Genomic DNA, 19,422 nt, shown 5'->3' with positions numbered 1-19,422 from the left:
AATCAGTAATTTAAAACTCCCAATAAAGGTTTCTCTGGTGGTCCAGTGGCTAAGAATCCACCTTGCAGTGCAGGGGACACTGGTTTGATCCTTGGTCTAGGAAGGTCCCACCTGCCGAGGAGCGGCTAAGCTGGTGTGCCACGACTACTGAGTCCGGGAGCTGCAAGCGCTGAAGCCTGCACACCGAGAGCCTGTGCTCTGCTACAAGAGAGGCCACTGCACCACAAGCAGAGAGCAGCCTCCACTTGCTGCACCTAGAGAAAGCCCGCGCAGCAACGGCCAAGAAACAAAAAACCCAGGACCAGATGGCCTCACAGGTGAAGTCCACCAAACAATTACAAAACTTGGGTGTTTTGTTTTCTAGCCAAAACGCTCTGAAATGTATACACTACGGACCAGCTTAGGGAAGGAGGCAAATCTAATGAATGATGAATGTGACTCCAGTTTACGGAAGTGAGGCAAGGAGCTGCTCACCACAGTGAGAGCACGAAGAGCAGCAGAGGAGCGGCAACGCGTGAAGGCCAGACTAGACATCAGGACAGTCCTGCCGACCAGAATCAGAGAACACCAAGGCGAAAATGCAGGCGAGCCACCCCACCAAGAGCAGAACAGGGGACAACCAAGGGGAAGCAGTTCACGGAGACCTTAAAAACAAGGGGCTGACAGCCAACTAAGAAGTGGAGGGGAAAAGTGGGCTCCTGGGTGGCCGGTACAACAGGAAGCTGACGGCTGACACTGTAAATTAAAATTCTCAATCTCCTCTCCAACTCACAGAGAAAAACCATCCTGTCCCTTCCAGACACTGGACTCAGTGACAACAGGCACGGCAGGAGGAGACGAGGGACACAGAGAGGAAAAATACAGGAGAGTAAATGAGACTCTGCTTCCTCAACAGTGAGAACTGGGCCCTCAGCTTTCCTGCGGGCAGCCAGATGCCAGCTGCTGGGCTTACACTCGACTCAAGGCCACATGCTCAGAACCTGACGCCCGCTCCTCCCACCCCCACCAGCCCCAAAGGGCCTCTGGACAATTACAGCTGAAGAGTCACCAGGGGAGGGTCCCTACAAGGTCCCCCTCTTCGAGGCTCACAGTTTACAAAGCCCCACACGTGTGATGAGCTGTTTAAACAGGACTACAACTTTTCATTTTAAATTTCATCTGACTTTAAAAAAAACCACAAACTTTGATAAAAATTAAAATAAGACCATGGCAAGCAGAGACGAGATGGAAAGGAGGCGTGAGGAAGGAGTATCTAAGCAGAGGGTCTTACTTCTATCTGTTTTATATGCAAGATAAATAATTAAAAACAGAATTTAAAACAAGTCACCCCAATCCTTAAAAAAGGCACATGTAAAATGAGATAAATAAAAAGTTTAAGATGCAGTCAACCTGTATATCCATTAACATAGATGGCGACTCCACTAAAAATTGTTGATGAAGTTCCGTCCTTCTGGATAGCAGCATCTGATCGAAACTGTTGCTCCAATTTCTGGACCTTGGCGGCCATATACCCACCCTAGAATTCAAGAAAAGGTACACTAATCATAAAAGTTTTATTTCCTTCCCATCTCCCCATTTTAAAAAGGGGAAAAAAAAAAAAAAAGGCCCTTACTCTGTGATGTGAACAACATACAAAGATGACGTACAGCATAATTCAAGGTGATACAACAGGCAGGTCGAGGTTTTTCTGGTAACTCAATTTTTAATAATTCTGCCCATAACATTGTAAAGCAGTTACCCTCCAATTAAAGAAAAATTCTATCACATTCTTACAACAGTAAGTGCTATGTTAAAAGAGGGAAAAGGTAAGTCTAGAATAAGTGTAATATCACAGAATATTGCTCTTATCCACAAAAGTTACGCCAAAGTTTAAACCAATTAAAAATTTGACAAGTGGTCAGTTAGAGTATATTTTAGACTGGCTTCCACTGTCTTCTCTGGTCAAACCAGCAGTTACCCATACATGTGGATAAGAATACAATAAACAATTCAGTGGTTAAATTCTGGATCTAATCAATCTGATAGTAGTACTAAAGTTCATAACCACCACCTAAAAACAGAATGTAAAAACATTATTACGTCTGCTAAAGACTTTTAGAAATCTATGAATTCAGCTATACCTTTCCTGAACACTGAAAGAATTAAGCAAAATCTATTAAGACTTATCAATCTTACTTTATTTATAAAGTCTTCAAAGTAAAACTGTAGATGTCTAGAAGTGGTATAGATTTTCCCCCAAATGCAAATGACTTTAATACTGTTTTTGATTATTCAAATACCACATGCCATTAAAAATTTTTTTTCTTTTCCCAGAAAAGAAGAAAATTTAAATTAGCTGTGATCCATTCACTGCTAACATTATGGGGTCTTACTGTCAAAGCTTATTTCTGTGCCTAAGAACACAAGAAGTTTTACACACACAGGATCACATGTAATATTCCTTTATACCACAAGACCATCCTGCCAGGTTAGCACACAGCTAAATGATGGGTACATACTCTTCTATGCTCCAGAAGATAACTTACTTGACCAATCCCGCTACTGGATGTCTATGTTTTCCTGTTTTCTAGGATTATTAGCAAATCTGTGATAAAATGATGATATAATAAATTCTGTGCACTAGAACATCTATTTCCTCAGGACAAAATTTCTCACAGTTTAAGCTTTCAATATACTGTGAATACACACAAAGAGTTGGTGTGTAAAGCGATTTACAATTTAGAAAAGACCTTAAACCACATCATAAACTAAAAGAAGAATGAAGAATACCTAGACAGTTCAATATAATTATTTTTATTCTTTTAAAACACACCCATTTTTCCCAGTCATCTTCAGCTCTCTTCCTCCATCCACCTCGTCTCATGGTGGAGCTTCTGTATTGGGGGGAAGAAAAAAGAAGTGCTTCAATTTCTTAACAAACTGTACTACTAATTGATACTATACTTCAATATCAAGAAAAATGAGAAAGTAAAATAAATTCAAATGTTCGATTCATTAAAGTTGAAAGTATAATACTGAGGAAATTTTTCCAAAGCGTATCATTCTCCTACTTCACCCCAAACTCCTTGCAGATATATCAGGTTGAAATATCAGACCTTAATTACAACTAATTTTTATTTTTGGCCATGCCGTGCACATGTGGGATCTTAGTTTCCTGATCAAGGAATGAGCTTGTATCTTCTGCATTGGAAGCACGGAGTCTTAACCACTGGACCACCAGGGAAATCCCTTCAATTTTAACAGGAAAAACTTTTATGCATTTCTGAGCATCAATCCTAACACCCACTTACATAAAGCATCACCAAATCCAACTAACATACTGTGCTTACTTGTTAACATTAATTAGTGTTGAAAGAACCTAAAATATTTCCCTCCATAAACTGTCCTAATATATGGCTTTTGAATTCTGCATATTAAAAAAATTTATTATTTTCTTTTTTGGCTACACCACACGGCATGCAGGATCTTAGTTCCCCGACCAGGAATTGAACCTGCACCCCTACAACGGGAATGCAGAGTCTCACCACTGGACCATCGGGGAACTCTCTCGACTTCTGTCTTTGCTACTGCATGCTTCAGAGTGCAGTCATACGACTAAGCACACGCACACGGCAGAGTGCAGGCCCAGTGTAATTCATCTGCTATGCAAGAATCCTAACAGAAGTCAATCAAAGCAGTGTAGTTAATGGACATGACGCAGAAAGACTATCACTGGTAATAAATTAGTAACTCTGGCATTCTCCTGAAGGGAACACGTGACCAACTATACCATAAAGCCATCAAACTGGCTAATCTCAAGTGTCAACTGGCTTAGCAGTGATAAACATATAAATCAAAGCAGACATTACATGAAGCTCCTTGTAAAGTCAAATTCTTCTAATTCAAACAGCTACATCCTGGGTGGGACACGACTGCATTATCCTTCACAAAATTAATATGAGCTCCATTTTTTTCTTTTAGTAACTATATAGGTTAATACCAAATCGTTACCATATACCACTGGAGAAGTCTTATACATTATCCAAGTTAAACTGGTTCTGATTTGGTTTAAAGCAATCTTTTACTGAATAACATTTTAAAATAGCCACACTTTATCTACGTATATCACCTGATGTTTTCCTTCAAATATTTCTTTCTTAGTATATATAGGATTTAGAATACCCACTTGCTACATTAACTGTGAATTTTTACTGCCTACTCTTAAAAGGCGCCTGAAAGACATGCAGAGATGGCCTCAGTGAACTCCAACAGGGAGACAAGGGGCAGGGGGACAGGCTCTGAGGACAGGCGGCCACACGGGAGCCCTGGCCGGCTGCTGTGGGTGCAGCAGGGGAGGGTGGCTGGCTGTCTCTGACAAGGAAGGGCGTCTATTCGCCGAGTCCCAGGACAGCCATCAGTGCTACTTAATACTTCTGGTCTCAACAGGCTCGCTGTCCAGTCTGCTCCCCCAAGACCTCTCTCTGATCTTAGAGGAGTCTGGGACATGTGACCACATGGTTCTTGACTCTGACTCCACACATCTGCTCTGACAAGTGAAGTGTGGGTGTTCTGGTCATTGCACATTAAGAAAGAATACTAACAAAAATCATACCAAACCATTTATCTGCTAAATGAAGGTAAGTTTAAGAAAGTAACACATTTTAAAAGTTTAATTCAGCTGACCATTTAAGAGCCTCATTGTAAGAGGTCAATACGGAAATCCTTATTGATGGCTTAATGAGGGAGATCTCACTGACACAAAATTTCTTCAAAGAAAAGTTTCAATGGTTCTCTCTCTTCCCAAATAAAGCTATCCCAGACCAAGTTTTGAAAACAAAAAGCAATGAAGGGCTGAAAAGGTAATTTCATCAAATTTTAAAAAGGTAATTTGACCCATGTACAGCAAACTCCTGTTGGCCCAGGAGTCAATAAAAACCAAGAAGAGGGAAAAGCAAACAAGAAACACACTTCATTTTACACATTCAAACCCTATTTTGGAAAAAATCCATGACAAACAGTAAACCTGGTTATTTGGACAGACTCTCCTGCTGAGGAAGAGGAAAACTTGACAAAACATTGTTTAAGAAGATAGCCTCAAGGCACAGGAGGCCAGGCAAATAGTGAAAAATTACTGGGCCAAGACTCGGCAGCTGATAGAGGAGTCGGGGGACCTTCCCCTTTGGCTGAGAATACATAGTGAGCGCTAAGGGAGTGACAGCTGGGGTCAGGGTCGGCCTGGGACAAAGCTCTTCACATCTGAGTGGACGGCCCCAGGGTCAGAGTCAACTGGAGGCAGGCAGCCCAGAGCACCCTGCCCGGGGACATCTCAGCCTCAGAGCAGACCCAGGTGGCCTGGGGCTGCCCCATGGCGCCTGGCAGAAGGAAATGTGGACACTCTGAGGGGACAACTTCCAAAACTTCATGCATCTCTACACACGAGCTTGCAAATACAGTATCTGGCACACAGAAATAACCAGGCACACAAAGAAACGATCACACGAACCAAGAGAAAAAAACTAAACAGACCTACACAGATTCTAGGGAAGGAAATTAATGCAGACTTTAAAGTAGCTGTGCTTACTCTGCTCAGAGGGGAAAGACAAACTTCAGACTATTGGTGAAGAACTGGAAAATATCAGAGATAACTAGACACTAACTCTCAAGCGAAAAGATACAATATTAGAAATTAAGAATGTAATGCACAATAAAAGCAAACAAAGAATAAGTAGAGTAAGTCAGAAGAAAGTGTCTAGATATGGAGCATATGGACAGAAGGGAAAGAGAAACAGAACATACACAGAGTCCAATTTAATTACACTGTGGGGGTAAAGAGGAAAAACAGACGTTATCTTTAAAGAAACAATGGCTAAAATACAGTCTAAAACTGAGTAAAGAGATCAAACTACAAATTCAAGAAGCCCAATGAGTCCCAAACTGAGGGGGAAAAAAAAGAACCTATTTCTAAACATATAATAGTAACACTATGAAAAGCTAAAGACAGAAAAAAGTCTTAAAAGTTGTCATGGGTGGGGAGAAGAGATCCCATTCAAACTACTGTAATGAAACAGACAGCTGTCTTTTCCTTAGCATTCTATACCCAGAGAAAAATTGAGCCAAGAAAGATGAAAGAAAGGCTTCTTCAGGCAAATAAAAGGAGGTAATGTCACCAGCAAAGTTGTCTAAAGAAAATTAGAAAGTATATCCCTTAGGTAGAAAGAAAATCCTCTTCAATGGAAGATCAAAAATACAGGAAAAACATACACACACACGGCAAGGAAAACAGTTAAGAGCTGCATGAACCAATCGAAAAAGCAAGAGAGTTCCAGAAAAACATCTGTTTCTGCATTATTGCCTCTGCCAAAGCCTTTGACTATGTGGAACACAACTAACTGTGGAAAATTCTGAAAGAGATGGGAATACAGACCACCTGACCTGCCTCTTGAGAAACCTATATGCAGGTCAGGAAGCAACAGTTAGAACTGGACATGGAACAACAGACTGGTTCCAAATAGGAGAAGGAGTCCGTCAAGGCTGTATATTGTCACCCTGCTTATTAACTTACATGCAGAGTACATCATGAGAAACGCTGGGCTGAGAAAGCACAAGCTGGAATCAAGATTGCCAGGAGAAATATCAATAACCTCAGATATGCAGATGACTCCACCCTTATGGTAGAAAAGTGAAGAGGAACTAAAAAGCCTCTTGATGAAAGTGAAAGAGGAGAGTCAAAAAGTTGACTTAAAGCTCAACATGCAGAAAACTAAGATCATGGCATCTGATCCCATCACTTCATGGGAAATAGATGGGGAAACAGTGGCTGATTTTATTTTTGGGGCTCCAAAATCACTGCAGATGGTGATTGCAACCATGAAATTAAAAGACACTCCTTGGAAGGAAAGTTATGACCAATGTAGACAGCATATTAAAAAGCAGAGACATTACTTTGCCAACAAAAGTCCGTCTAGTCAAGGCTACGGTTTTTCCAGGGGTCATGAATGGATGGAGAGTTGGACTATAAAGAAAGCTGAGTGCTGAAGAACTGATGCTTTTGAACAATGGTGTTGGAGAAGACTCTTGAGAGTCCCTTGCACTGCAAGGAGAGCCAACCAGTCCATACTAAAGGAGATCAGTCCTGGGTGTTCACTGGAAGGACTGATGCTGAAGCTGAAACTCCAATACTTTAGCCACCTCATGCGAAGAGCTGACTCATTTGAAGACTCTGATGCTGGAAAAGATTGAGGGCATGAGGAGAAGGGGACGACAGAGGATGAGATGGCTGGATGGCATCACCGACTCGATGGGCACAGGTTTGGGTGGACTCCAGGAGCTAGTGATGGACAGGGAGGCCTGGTGTGCTGCAATTCATGGGGTCGCAAAGAGTTGGACACGACTGAGCGACTGAACTGAACTGAACCAACAAGGACCTACTGTGTAGCACAGGGAACTCTGCTCAATGTTAAGCGGCAGCTGGATGGGAGGAGAGTTGGGGGAGAATGGAGACATGTGTATGAATGGCTGCGGGGAGTCCCTTTGCTGTGAAATGATACTGTTTCTGCTACCAATAAGGATCATGGAAAGCATCTCTGCCTCTGCTCAGAAGCCGTATCAGGAAAGGCTCTTTCACAGTAGAGGACTGATCTGCTTCTTCAAACAGGATTTTCCCTAGAATGCGAACCTCAGCTTGACACAGAGAGCAGCCCTCAGATGTAACACATCCTCTAGGTTCCAAGCAACCTTCTGAATTACTGTACACTCTTTAACAACAAGCCATTCAGTCATCAAGCCAGACTTGTATATAAGAACTGCCTTCTAGTTTTCAGATGAAACTCCTGCAGACTGGGTTCCCAATCTCGTTCCATAGCACATAGTGGCCTTGAGCAAAGTGTTACACATTGCTGAGACTAATGCACAACCTAGAATGACCAACTAACAATTAATGCAGAAGCTAATTTCTGGGTTTTAAAAACTTAGTTTAAAAAACGGATAAAGGATGAATTCATGTATGCAAAAGTACCCTGATCTCAAACACTGAGGGGGTGTGTGCTTAGTCATGTCTGACTCTGCGACCACATGGACTGTAGCCCCCCAGGCTCCTCTGTCCATGGGGATTCTCCAGGCAAGAATACTGGAGTGGGTTGCCATTTCTTCCTCCAGGGGACCTTCTGGACCCAAGGATCCAGACCCGGGTCTCCTGCATTCAGGCGGAGGATTCTTTACCACTGAGCCCCAGCTATTATTATACAAATCTACTGTACCCAGGCCACAGTGTGAAAATCAAATGAGACCTCATATGTGGAAGCCCCTTAAAGAGCATAAGATACAAACGTCTTTACTTTAGTTAAGCTATCCATGGTCTACACACAACACAGTAGATTTAGCGACACAAGACCCGAGCTCTAACCCCACCCCCGCATCTCCTGCACTGCAGGAAGATTCTTTACCAAGACCAAATTCATCTATTAGGCTTCAAGTAATGAAATCAGAAAGACCACATGGGAGGCAGCGTGCAGCCCCGCCCAGGGGCGGGGTCTACATTGGCCAGCAGCTGCCAGAGGCGGCAAGTGTGAGGCCAACAGGAGAGCAGCTCCAGGAGCCCAGGAGCCCCGGGTGCCCACGATGCAAGAGTTCCCAACTCTCTCATGCTCTTACCAGAGATACTCAAACCACTGGCAAGAGTGTCGGCACAGTCCTGCTTACCAGAGCCATACTGAAATTACTGACACACTGTTTCACATCTGTTGGAGCACACTGTCATCAGTTCACTCAGGACTTCCAACGTGTGTCTTACGAGGCTAGCCAAGTTACCACTGCAAAGAACTTCATTCTGTCTTCTTTACCAGGATTATTGGTGGATTTCAGTATCTCCCCACAGAATGATATTCATCACCAGGAGCAACTGTTTTCAAGCAAAAGTGGTATTCATCTGTTTGTTGAAGAATCACTTAGGTTCTAGATAGTTCAGCACACACCAGCAAAATTCCTACTACCTATCTAGAAAATGTCCAAATACATATTCATTAGTGGTACTCTACTGGTTACATGTTTGTAACCCTCGAGTATACTGACTATTAAGTCGTGAAACTGACCTTGAGTGGCTTTTGTTCAGTCTCATTACTCTAGCCCCTGGTGGCTCATATGATAAAGAATCCGCCTGCAATGCAGGAGACCTGGGTTTGATCCCTAGGTCTGGAAGACCCCTGGAGAAGCACATAGCAACCCACTCCAGGATTCCTGCCTGGAGAATCCCATGGACAGAGGAACTTGGTGGGGTCCATGGGGTTGCAAAGACTCAGACACGACTGAGCAACTAAGCACGGCACACACATACATGGATGGGTTTATCTTATCTTCATTTAATAGTTTCCTAAGAAATAGTTGATAAACGAACTAGAATATACAAATATACAAATGAATACACAATGGATGAATGAATATGCAAATTACGGCAGCATAATAATCCGGACTGCGGCAAATGCAGAGAGCAGCCTGTGGCCCCCAGACCATCAGCAGGCAATGCCAAAATAAAGCGGGTTTCCCTGTGCCTCTCACCACGCCACCGCGCAACGCCTCTTCCTCTTCAGGCCTCTTTCTTTACCTTAGTTCGCTATCAATTCTCTGCTGACAATTAACAAGCTGCTTAATAAATGGCCTAAAGTACAACCACCCCAGGGACCTGTGTATTTAAAATGACTTCCCTGGGACCACTCAGAGGGGGAAAGCACATCTTACTGACACGTGGAGTTGGGATGTTCAGACATCCGCATGTAAAGAATGGAGCTGGACCCTTGTCTTACACTATATACAAAATTAATGGACAATGGATCAGACTTTAATGGAAGGCCTAAAACTATGAAGCTCTTGGGAGAAAACAGAAGAAAAGTTACATGATGCTGGATTTGGCAATGATTTCCTGGATATGACATCAAAGCATAGGTAACAAACGAAAAAATAAACTGGACTAAACCAAAATTTTAAAATCTGCATCAAAAGGATAAATCAAATGACTAAAAGGCAACTCACAGAATGCAAGAAAATATTTTAAAGTCATCTAACTGCAGAGAGACTAACAACCAGAGTATACAAAGAGCTGCTACAACTTAGTAAAAAATACACGGATTAAAAAACGGGCAAAAAATTTAAACAGACATCTCTTTATGAAGAAAATATACAAATGGTCATTAAGCCCATGAAAAGATATTTAACATCACTAACCATTAGAGAAATGCAAACTGAAACCACAACGAGAACCACCTCATACCCATTAGGATGGCTACTATCAAAAACACAGAAAGTGTTGACAAGCATGTTAAAAAATAGGAACACTTGTGCACCGTTGGTGAGAAATGGTGTAAATGGTGTAAAACGGTGCAGCCATTATGAAAAATACTATGGGGGTTCCTCAGGAAATTAGATGCAGCACCGCCACGTGATCCAACAATTCCACCTCTGGGCACAAAGCCAAAAGGATTGAGCTATTTGTACGCCCATGTCCACAGCAGCATTATTGTGAAAACCCAAAAGACAGAAAGCAACCCAAGAGTCCACTGACAGATGAATGGATAAACAAAGCACGATATACATAAAGTGGAGCAGTATTCTGCCTTCAAAACGAAGGTGGGCTTCCACGGGGGTCCATTGGTTTAGAATCGCCTTGTGAGGCAGGGGAGCCAGTTTGATCCCTGGTCCAGGAAGATGCCATGTGCCTCGGGGCCACGACTACCCTAGAACCTGGGAGCCCCGAGTACTGAAGCCCGCACCCAGAGCGTGTGTCCACGAGAGAAGCCGCCACAAAGAAAAAAGCCCTCACACAGCAACCAGAAGCCCCTGCTTGCCGCAACTGGAGCAAAGACCATGTACAACAACAAAAACCCAGCGCAGCCAAAAGTAAAAATAAATAAATATTTTTTTTAAAAGAAGGTAATTCCAACATATGCTGAAAACAGGTGACTCTCGAGGGTGTTATGCGAAGTGAAATGAGCCAGCACAAACAGACAAACACCACACGATTTATATAAGGCACCCAGAGTGCTCAGATCCACAGACACTGAAAGCAGAACGGGGCGGAGGGGGACAGGGAGCTACTGTTTACTGGGTAGTCTGAGTTATCCAAGGTGAGAACTACTCTGGGAAGACAGATGGTGGAAATGGTTACACAACAATCGGAAGGTGCTTAATGCTGCTGAACGAATGGCACACTTAGAAATGTTTAAGATGGTAAATTTCATATGTATTTTACTACAATTAAAACTTTTTAAAATAAATTTTAAAAAATTTTAATATAAATTTATTTTGGAGGCTAATTACTTTATAATATTGTATTGGTTTTGCCATACATCAACATGAATCCGCCACAGGTATACACGTGTTCCCCATCCTGAACCCCCCTCCTTCTTCCCTCCCCATCCCATCCCTCTGGGTCATCCCAGTGCACCAGCCCTGAGCATCCTGTATCATGCATCGAACCTGGACTGGCGATTCGTTCCACATATGATATTATACATGTTTCAATGCCATTCTCCCACACCATCCCATCCTCGCCCTCTCCCACAGAGTCCAAAATACTGTTCTATACATCTGTGTCTCTTTTGCTGTCTCGCATACAGGGTTAGCGTTACCATCTTTCTAAATTCCATATATATGCGTTAGTATACTGTATTGGTGTTTTTCTTTCTGGCTTACTTCACTCTGTATAATAGGCTCCAGTTTCATCCACCTCATTAGAACTGATTCAAATATATTCTTTAAAATAAATTTTTAAAAATAAGACCATAAAACCGCAGGCAGCTGGGTTCTCAGGGACGGGGAAGTTGCAGCGAAGGGTGACAGAGTGTCTACTGAGAATGCAAAGTTTGGGAAGTAGCTTTTCCTCTCTGGGAAATCTGTAGAGCATACCTGGGACTTTTACCTCAGGAGGGCAGTGGGCAGAACTAACTGACTAGGGCCATGTAGATTTAAATTGAAGAAAGTAGGGAAAACCACTGGGCCATTAAGGTATGACCTAAATCAAATCCCTTACAATTATACAGCAAAAGTGCCAAAAAGATTCAAGGGATTAGATCTGATAGAGTGCCTGAAGAACTATGGACAGAGGTTTGTAACACTGCACAGGAGGTGGTGATCAAAACCATCTCGAAGAAAAAGAAATGCAAAAAGGCAAAACAGTTGTCTGAGGAGGCCTTACAAATAGCTGAGACAAGAAGAGAAGTGAAAGGCAAAGGAGAAAAGGAAAGAGATACCCATCTGAACGCAGAGTTCCTAAGAACAGGAACAAGGAGAGATAAGAAAGCCTTCCTCAGTGATCAATGCTAAGAAACACAGGAAAACAATAGAATGGGAAAGACTAGAGATCTCTCCAAGAAAATTAGAGATACCATGGGAACATTTCATGCAAAGATGGACACAATAAAGGACAGAAACGGTATGGACCCAACAGAAGCTGAAGATAATAAGAGGTGGCAAGAATACACAGAACTACACAAAAAAGATCTTAATGACCCAGACAACCACAATGGTGTGATCACTCACCTAGAGCCAGACATCCTGGAGTGCGAAGTCAAGTGGGCCTTAGGAAGCATCACATGAACAAAGCTAGTGGAGGTGATGGAATTCCAGCTGAGCTATTTCAAATCCTAAAGGATGATGCTGCATAAATGCTGCATTCAATATGCCAGCAAAGTTGGAAAATTCAGCTGTGGCCACAGGACTGGAAAAGGTCAATTTTCATTCCAGTCCCAAAGAAGGGCAGTGCCAAAGAATGTTCAAACTACTGCACCACTACCCCCATTTCATATGCTAGTAAAGTAATGCTCGAAGCTCTCCAAACTAGGCCTTAACAGTATGTGAACCAAGTACTCCCAGATGTTCAAGCTGGATTTAGAAAAGTCAGAGGAAGCAGAGATCAAATTGCCAATATCCATTGGATCATAGAAGAAGCAACAAAATTCATAGAAAAAGCAACATAGGAAAACATCTACTTCTGCTTCACTGACTACGCTAAAACCTTTGACTATGTGGATCACCTTAAAGAGATGGGAATTTCAAACCACCTTACCTGCTTCCTGAGAAACCTGTATGCCTATCAAGAAGCAAGTTAGAACTGGACATAGAACAACAGACATGTTCAAAATTGGGAGAGGAATACGCCAAGGCTGTATATTGTCATCCCGCTATTTAATTTATGTGGAGAGTACATCATGAGAAATGTCAGGCTGGATGAAGCACAAACTGGAATCAAGATTGCCGGGAGAAATATCAATAACCTCAGATATACAGATGCTGCTGCTGCTGCTAAGTCGCTTCAGTTGTGTCCAACTCTGTGCGACCCCATAGACGGAAGCCCACCAGGCTCCCCTGTCCCTGGGATTCTCCAGGCAAGAACACTGGAGTGGGTTGCCATTTCCTTCTCCAATGCATGAAAGTGAAAAGTGAAAGTGAAGTCGCTCAGTCGTGTCCGACTCTTCGCGATCCCATGGACTGCAGCCCACCAGGCTCCTCCGTCCATGGGATCTTCCAGGCAAGAGTACTGGAGTGGGGTGCCATTGCCTTCTCCGCAGATATACAGATGACACCACCCTTATAGCAGAAAGCAAAGAGGGACTAAAGAGCCTGTTGATGAAGGTGAAAGAGCAGAGTGAAAAAGCTGGCCTAAAACTTGACATTCAAAAATCTAAGATCATGGCGTCCAGTCCCATCACTTCATGGCAAATAGATGGGCAAACAATGAAACTAGTAACAGATTTTATCTTCTTGGGCTCCAAAATCACTGCAGATAGTGGTGATTGCAGCCATGAAAATAGCTTGCTCCTTGTAAGAAAAGCTATGACAAACCTAGACAGCATATTAAGCGGCAGAGACATCACTTTGATAAGAAAGGTCCGTCTAGTCAAAGCTATCGTTTTTCCAGTAGTCATCATGTATGGATGTGAGAGTTGGACCATAAGGAAGGCTAAGTGCTGAAGAATTAGTGCTTTTGAACTGTGGTGCTGGAGAAAACCCTTGAGAGTCCCTTGGACTGCAAGGAGATCCAACCAGTCCATCCTAAAGGAGATCAGTCCTGGGTATTCATTGGAAGGACTGATGCTGAAGCTGAAACCCCAACACTCTGGCCACCTGATGTGAAGAGTTGACTCATTAGAAAAGCCCCTGATGCTGAGAAAGATTGAAGACAGGAGGAGAAAGGGACGACAGAGGATGAGATGGCTGGATGGCATCACTGACTCAATGGACATGAGTTTGAGCAAGCTCTGGGAGATAGTGAAGGACAGGGAATCCTGGTGTGCTGCAGTCCATGGGGTCGCAAAGACTTGGACACAACTAAGCAACTGAACACCACCACCACCACCACCGAGCACTGTCCTCACAATACGAGAAGATGGGACAGTCACTACGAAGTTTAACTAGCAGCTCCAACGGGTTCTCACTTGGGAGAGTCTGACTCTGCGCAATCCCACAGATGGGAGCCCACCAGGCTCCCCCATCCCTGGGACTCTCCAGGCAAGAACACTGGAGTGGGTTGCCATTTCCTTCTCCAATGCATGAAAGTGAAAAGTGAAAGGAAAGTCGCTCAGTCGTGTCCGACTTAGCGATCTCATGGACTGCAGTCCACCAGACTCCTCCCTCCATGGGATTTTCCAGGCAAGAGTACTGGAGTGGGTTGCCATTGCCTTCAGTATTCCTTAAATTTTTAACACTGAAATTTAAATGTTATGTTAAACAATGTTAAATGTTATGCTAAATTGTTATTTAAATTTAAATGTTAAAAATTTAAACATACCACTTTATCTTACCACTGCATTTCCACAGTGTCTTACTCTTCCCAAGGAGGTCTATACGTCTCCTATTTATCTCGACAATGCATCTATGGAATAGGGAGGCCAAATACTGATTAGTTCACACACAGGTGCCCTCTAGGTAAAAGGGCTAAATGTCTGATAAGGCTGCATGGCTGGTCTGTGGTGCAAAGCCACACTCATCTTGTACAAATCTATGTCTCCCAATCTCCAATGGAGAAATGAACAATGCTATTAGTGTAACACACTTCTGAAAACACCACTCCCTGAACAGAACCAGCCTAACACGGTTCCGCAACACAAGATGCTTAGACTCTGGCGCCGTCCGGGTCAGAAACAGTAGCTGCCGGACACATGACAGAGGACTGCAGCGGGAAACGGGCCCCACGAACAGCCTGAGTGCAGACCCCGCTGTGTGTCCGCAGCCACGAGAGGTAGACGCCCAGGAAGCTGGTTCTCTGGCCTCAAGCCGCCAGCAGCTCCTGAAGCTGTGGAGAGAGCCTGACAAACTCTAGTCTCTAACAGTTTTTAAAAATTATGATTCTATACATCTATCCATTTATGAAAAAGGCTTTTACGATGAAAGCACATGTATTATCCTACTCTGTTTATACGTCCAGGAAACAAAGGCTATGCAGAGATGTGGCTCTAATGGTAAGTAATGAACCCTGCTCAGAGAGAGGTCTGGCCTTTGCCCCTGGCTTGCCCTGCTGATAAATGTCTCCTTTTACCTGAGGGTTAACAACCACTTCAGGTAGTCTAACAATAAGATTTATGGTGGAGGCTTCAGGCCATGCACCACTAACCTTCTGAGGGGCTGGAGACAGAAGGTCAACCTCATCTATCTGACCAAACTCCAATAAAACCCCTGGCCACTAGGTGAGCTGCCCTGGTTGGCAATACTTCTTGGGTATTGTCAACTGTCATTAACAGAAGCCACCCCCACCTCAGACTCCAGCGGTGCAGCCGAAGTTCCACGTGGAACTCGCCTGTGTGGCCCATGCCCCTGGCCGGCTTTCACCTGCGTCTGTTCACTGCAATAAGTCACCACCACCACCACCACCAGTTCTCAAGAGCTCTGAGTCCTTCCGGTGAGCTACTGCCCCTGAGGGTGGTTCTGGGGACCTCCAAACTCTGTTGCCAGAATGACAACAGTCTCTCAGTATTCATTCTTTCCTTTAGTAAAAGAACACCTCTTCCAACCCATCTTAGCAGTGAGCAGGGCTGCAAAGGGAGGCTCCATTTCCTCAGCTCCTTTGAATCAGGAGTGGCCATGTGACTAAGCTCTGGCCAGTGAGATGAGAGCAGAGTAATGAATACAAAACTCTGTGCCGTTTTTTCCGAAAAGAAGTTGTTTACTCTTTTTTGGAATGCAGCTTTGAGGTGACTGAGCTTCAACAAACAGAACAAAGACAGGGGATGGCTAAGAAAACAGAAGGAACCTGGGCCCTCAATGACCTGAAACAAGCAGCCGCCCATCAGCTGTGCCCTGCCGCCATCACAGGGCAGAGAGCTGTTAATCCTGTCACCGCCCACATCACTGTGCTCTAATTCTCGGCCACAACCTCGCACCCCGGTCCCTTGCTACCCTGCACCCTAAGGAATGGACCTACATTTCATTGTTTGGGTATTATGACTCAGAAAGAGTTGGTGATGGACAGGGAGGCCTGGCGTGCTGCGATTCATGGGGTCGCAAAGAGTCAGACACGACTGAGCGACTGAACTGAACTGAACACAGAAATAAAGAGAGACAAGCAATAAGACAGAGAATTAAAATTTATGGATATACAGGTTTTGCCCCCTTTTTTCAACAGTTTACTTTGCACCACTTCACTCTTATGAAAAACCTACATCGGTACATGTTTTTGCTAACCAAAAGAAACCCCAAGAGGATTTTCACTTTTACAAAAAAATGGGAAAGCAAAAGCAGCATTTGGCTCACTCTGCAGCAGCCTGTTACCAAGGGAGCATGTACCCAAGTGCTGCCCGGCTCCTTCTCCAGGGGCCACGCTCAGCATCACGGCATCAAGCCCCCACTGTGGCGGACCGAGCCACTGGGTCTGTGAGCATCTCTACTTCATCTCAGTTTATACTTGGCACCCGTTGGCAAGATGGGCCTACAGTAACTGTTTCTTTGCTTTTGGCCATTTCAGCTTAAGAAAGGTTTCACAGGAACACTCTACTCAGCCAGCAGGGAAAATCTGTATTCAAACTGAAAATGGGTAACAGATACTTGTAATGTCCTGTTTGAGGCTGATCTTGCTAAAAGCAAATTTTCTATCTCAAACCATTCAGTATAACAAATTTCTCTCTCATCCTCTTGGTTAGTCGCAACAATGAAAACGTATTTCTCTCCCCCTGCAAATGACTGATCTAACAAAATCAGTCATTTGAAAACAAAGTGTTCTAAAAGAATCACTAATAATTTTCTTCCCTGTAATTACAGATTTCCATAGAAGGAAAAGGAAACGAAGACACAGTTGTAATAAAGTACAAAGAACTGCCTCCTCCGGTTTTCAAGGGTGTAGCAACCCTCTACTTGGTGAACTCCAACTGCTCATTCAAGTATCTCCACTAGGAGGTCCCACCTGCTTCTCAAAGTCAGCATGTCCAAAAGTAGGGATCAAGCTACAAAGGCAAAGAATGTTCTGGAGATATGATTAAAATCATATCATCAAAAGAGAGTCAGCAAGGAGTGATTTCACTAAGGAGAAGCTCCAGTCTCATAGGAAAGCCAAACAGACACCTGGAGGAAGTTCAAGGTTGCAGGAAATCAAGGACTCCCAAGGCCACGGCAGAAGGCAGGGGCAGAACTCAGCCCGAGAACAAAGGGAGTCCCCGCCAGAGAAGAGGGCGGGGCTGTGCCCATCAGAGAAGAGGGCGGCGCCCATCAGAGAAGAGGGCGGCCTGTACTCCCACTGGAGCTTCTCTAGCAGCTCCTGGAGGGCGCGTGGAAACACACGCTGGGCCCCAACTGCAAGCTCCTCACTTCGCAGGTAGGTCAGGAGTGGGGCCGGGTGCCTGAATTTCTAAAAAGCTCCCGGGGAACGGTGATGCTGCTGGTGTGAGGCACGGGATTTGAAAAGCACCAGCTTCGCCTACAGTGCACCTAGAATGGTCACGGGACGACTGCAGCGAAGTTCAGAGGTACTGAGACAGTACACCAAGGAGGAAGAATGCCGTGACGACGCGCACCAGTACAAAGAACTTCACAACAGAGTAGATGCAGCTCAGCAAGAGGCGGTCTGGATTAGATTACGGGTAACAAGATCTTTCCTGTCCTTCGCCTTCCCCTCCCTCTCCCCCCAGATTCCAGGCCTGAGCCAATAGTTTACTCCATGTTCACTCAATATTTACTGTAATTTGCAGTTTTCAAGATGAATAAAGTGTGAACCACAATTCAAAACTATCTTTTAGAGAAGAAAGATTTGCACAGACCTGCAATACTGGAGCCGACATTAGCGGCACCGACAAAGAGCAACGGACCCCCAGGAAGACAGCAGTAGGTAGCTCGCTTGCTGGGGACTAGACCCAAGATTTCACCGAAAAGGCGGATCTGAGCTGAGGGCAACAAATAAGATTTTAACACACAGAGGGGAATGAAAGAGCGATTTCAAGAAGAAGAAAAAGAAAAAAAAAAGCTGTTCAAGGCAACATTCTGGGGCTGACACATGGACAGAGCCAGTGATAGATGAACTAACAAGGCAGGTAGGGGAATAAAACAGTGGGCCCTCAAAATCATTAGAAGTCTGAACCTTCCTTTGTGAAAGTGAGGGAAAGAAAAAGGTCACTCAGTCGTGTCCAACTCTTTGTGACCGCATGAACTGTAGCCCGCCAGGCTCCTCTGTCCATGGGATTCTCCAGGCGAGAATGCTGGAGTGGGTTGCCATTTTCTTCTCCAGGGCATCTTCCTGACCCAGGGATCGAACCCTAGTGTCCTGCACTGGTAGGCAGGTTCTTTACTATCTGAACCACTGAACCTGAGTATCAATGATGGGGGTGGCGGGTAATGGCTGCACACAAGGGCGAGGTGCTGGCTCCTGAGCCTCCTCTAGACCAAGAGCTCACGTTTGCCATCCACACAAAGCGTTACAGCCCCGCACTCACAAGGCGGACATGGCGACACAGACTAGAAACAGGCCCTTCTGACCTGCAATTCAAAAGTAAGGCAAACCCACTCTAGTCTAGATCTGCCATCAGCTCCATCTGCACAAACCTCTTCTCTCACAAATCCTTATGTTAACGCAACTGCAAGTGAAAACAGAGTGTTTTAGAAACAGCCACTGCGTTACTTTCTGGCCTCTTTTCTCTTGCTTTGTGACAAGAATTCCCTATGTTAAAAACAACCACAAGCAACTCCACTACTTTCTAGGATGACAGGACATTCTATCAAGCTGCTATGTTCATCGTAAGACACTAGAAGTCTTCCTCAAGACAGTTTATTTAGGTTCGATGCTTGCATTAACAGATTCTATTTCTGAGAAACCCTCCAGTGAGCTCCAAGAGGATATAATAACCTCTAAGGGACAATCAGAAACAAGATGTTCTATTGGGCATAAATAATATGCCAAAAAATTAACCTTCAACACTGTAAACCTAGCAACTTTAACTCAAGACCTAAAATTCAAAGTGCCAACCAAGTGGCTACAAGATT

At 44.1% G+C, this 19,422-nt stretch overlaps 1 protein-coding gene across 7 annotated transcripts in view; it reads right to left on the bottom strand.

Moving 5' to 3' along the window:
* REV1 (REV1 DNA directed polymerase) overlaps positions 1-19,422 on the bottom strand; it is a 79,694-nt gene that overhangs the window by 51,657 nt on the left and 8,615 nt on the right. For 6 of the 7 annotated variants that reach the window (XM_027963078.3, XM_012173782.5, XM_004006135.6 and 3 more), the window contains exons 2-3: positions 2,813-2,873; positions 1,390-1,516 (exon numbers count right to left, since the gene is read on the bottom strand). In XM_027963078.3, the coding sequence (XP_027818879.2) occupies positions 1,390-1,516; positions 2,813-2,863 (178 nt within the window). In that variant the 5' untranslated portion in view covers positions 2,864-2,873. Of the gene's footprint in view, positions 1-1,389; positions 1,517-2,812; positions 2,874-19,422 lie in introns of those variants that run through there. The other variant, XM_012173781.4, reaches the window with a different exon arrangement.

Source organism: Ovis aries, chromosome 3 (assembly GCF_016772045.2).
Source record: "Ovis aries strain OAR_USU_Benz2616 breed Rambouillet chromosome 3, ARS-UI_Ramb_v3.0, whole genome shotgun sequence".
Taxonomy (NCBI): domain Eukaryota; kingdom Metazoa; phylum Chordata; class Mammalia; order Artiodactyla; family Bovidae; genus Ovis; species Ovis aries.
Note: the sequence above shows the minus strand (reverse complement) of the source record. Positions and strands in the feature narration are given on the sequence as shown.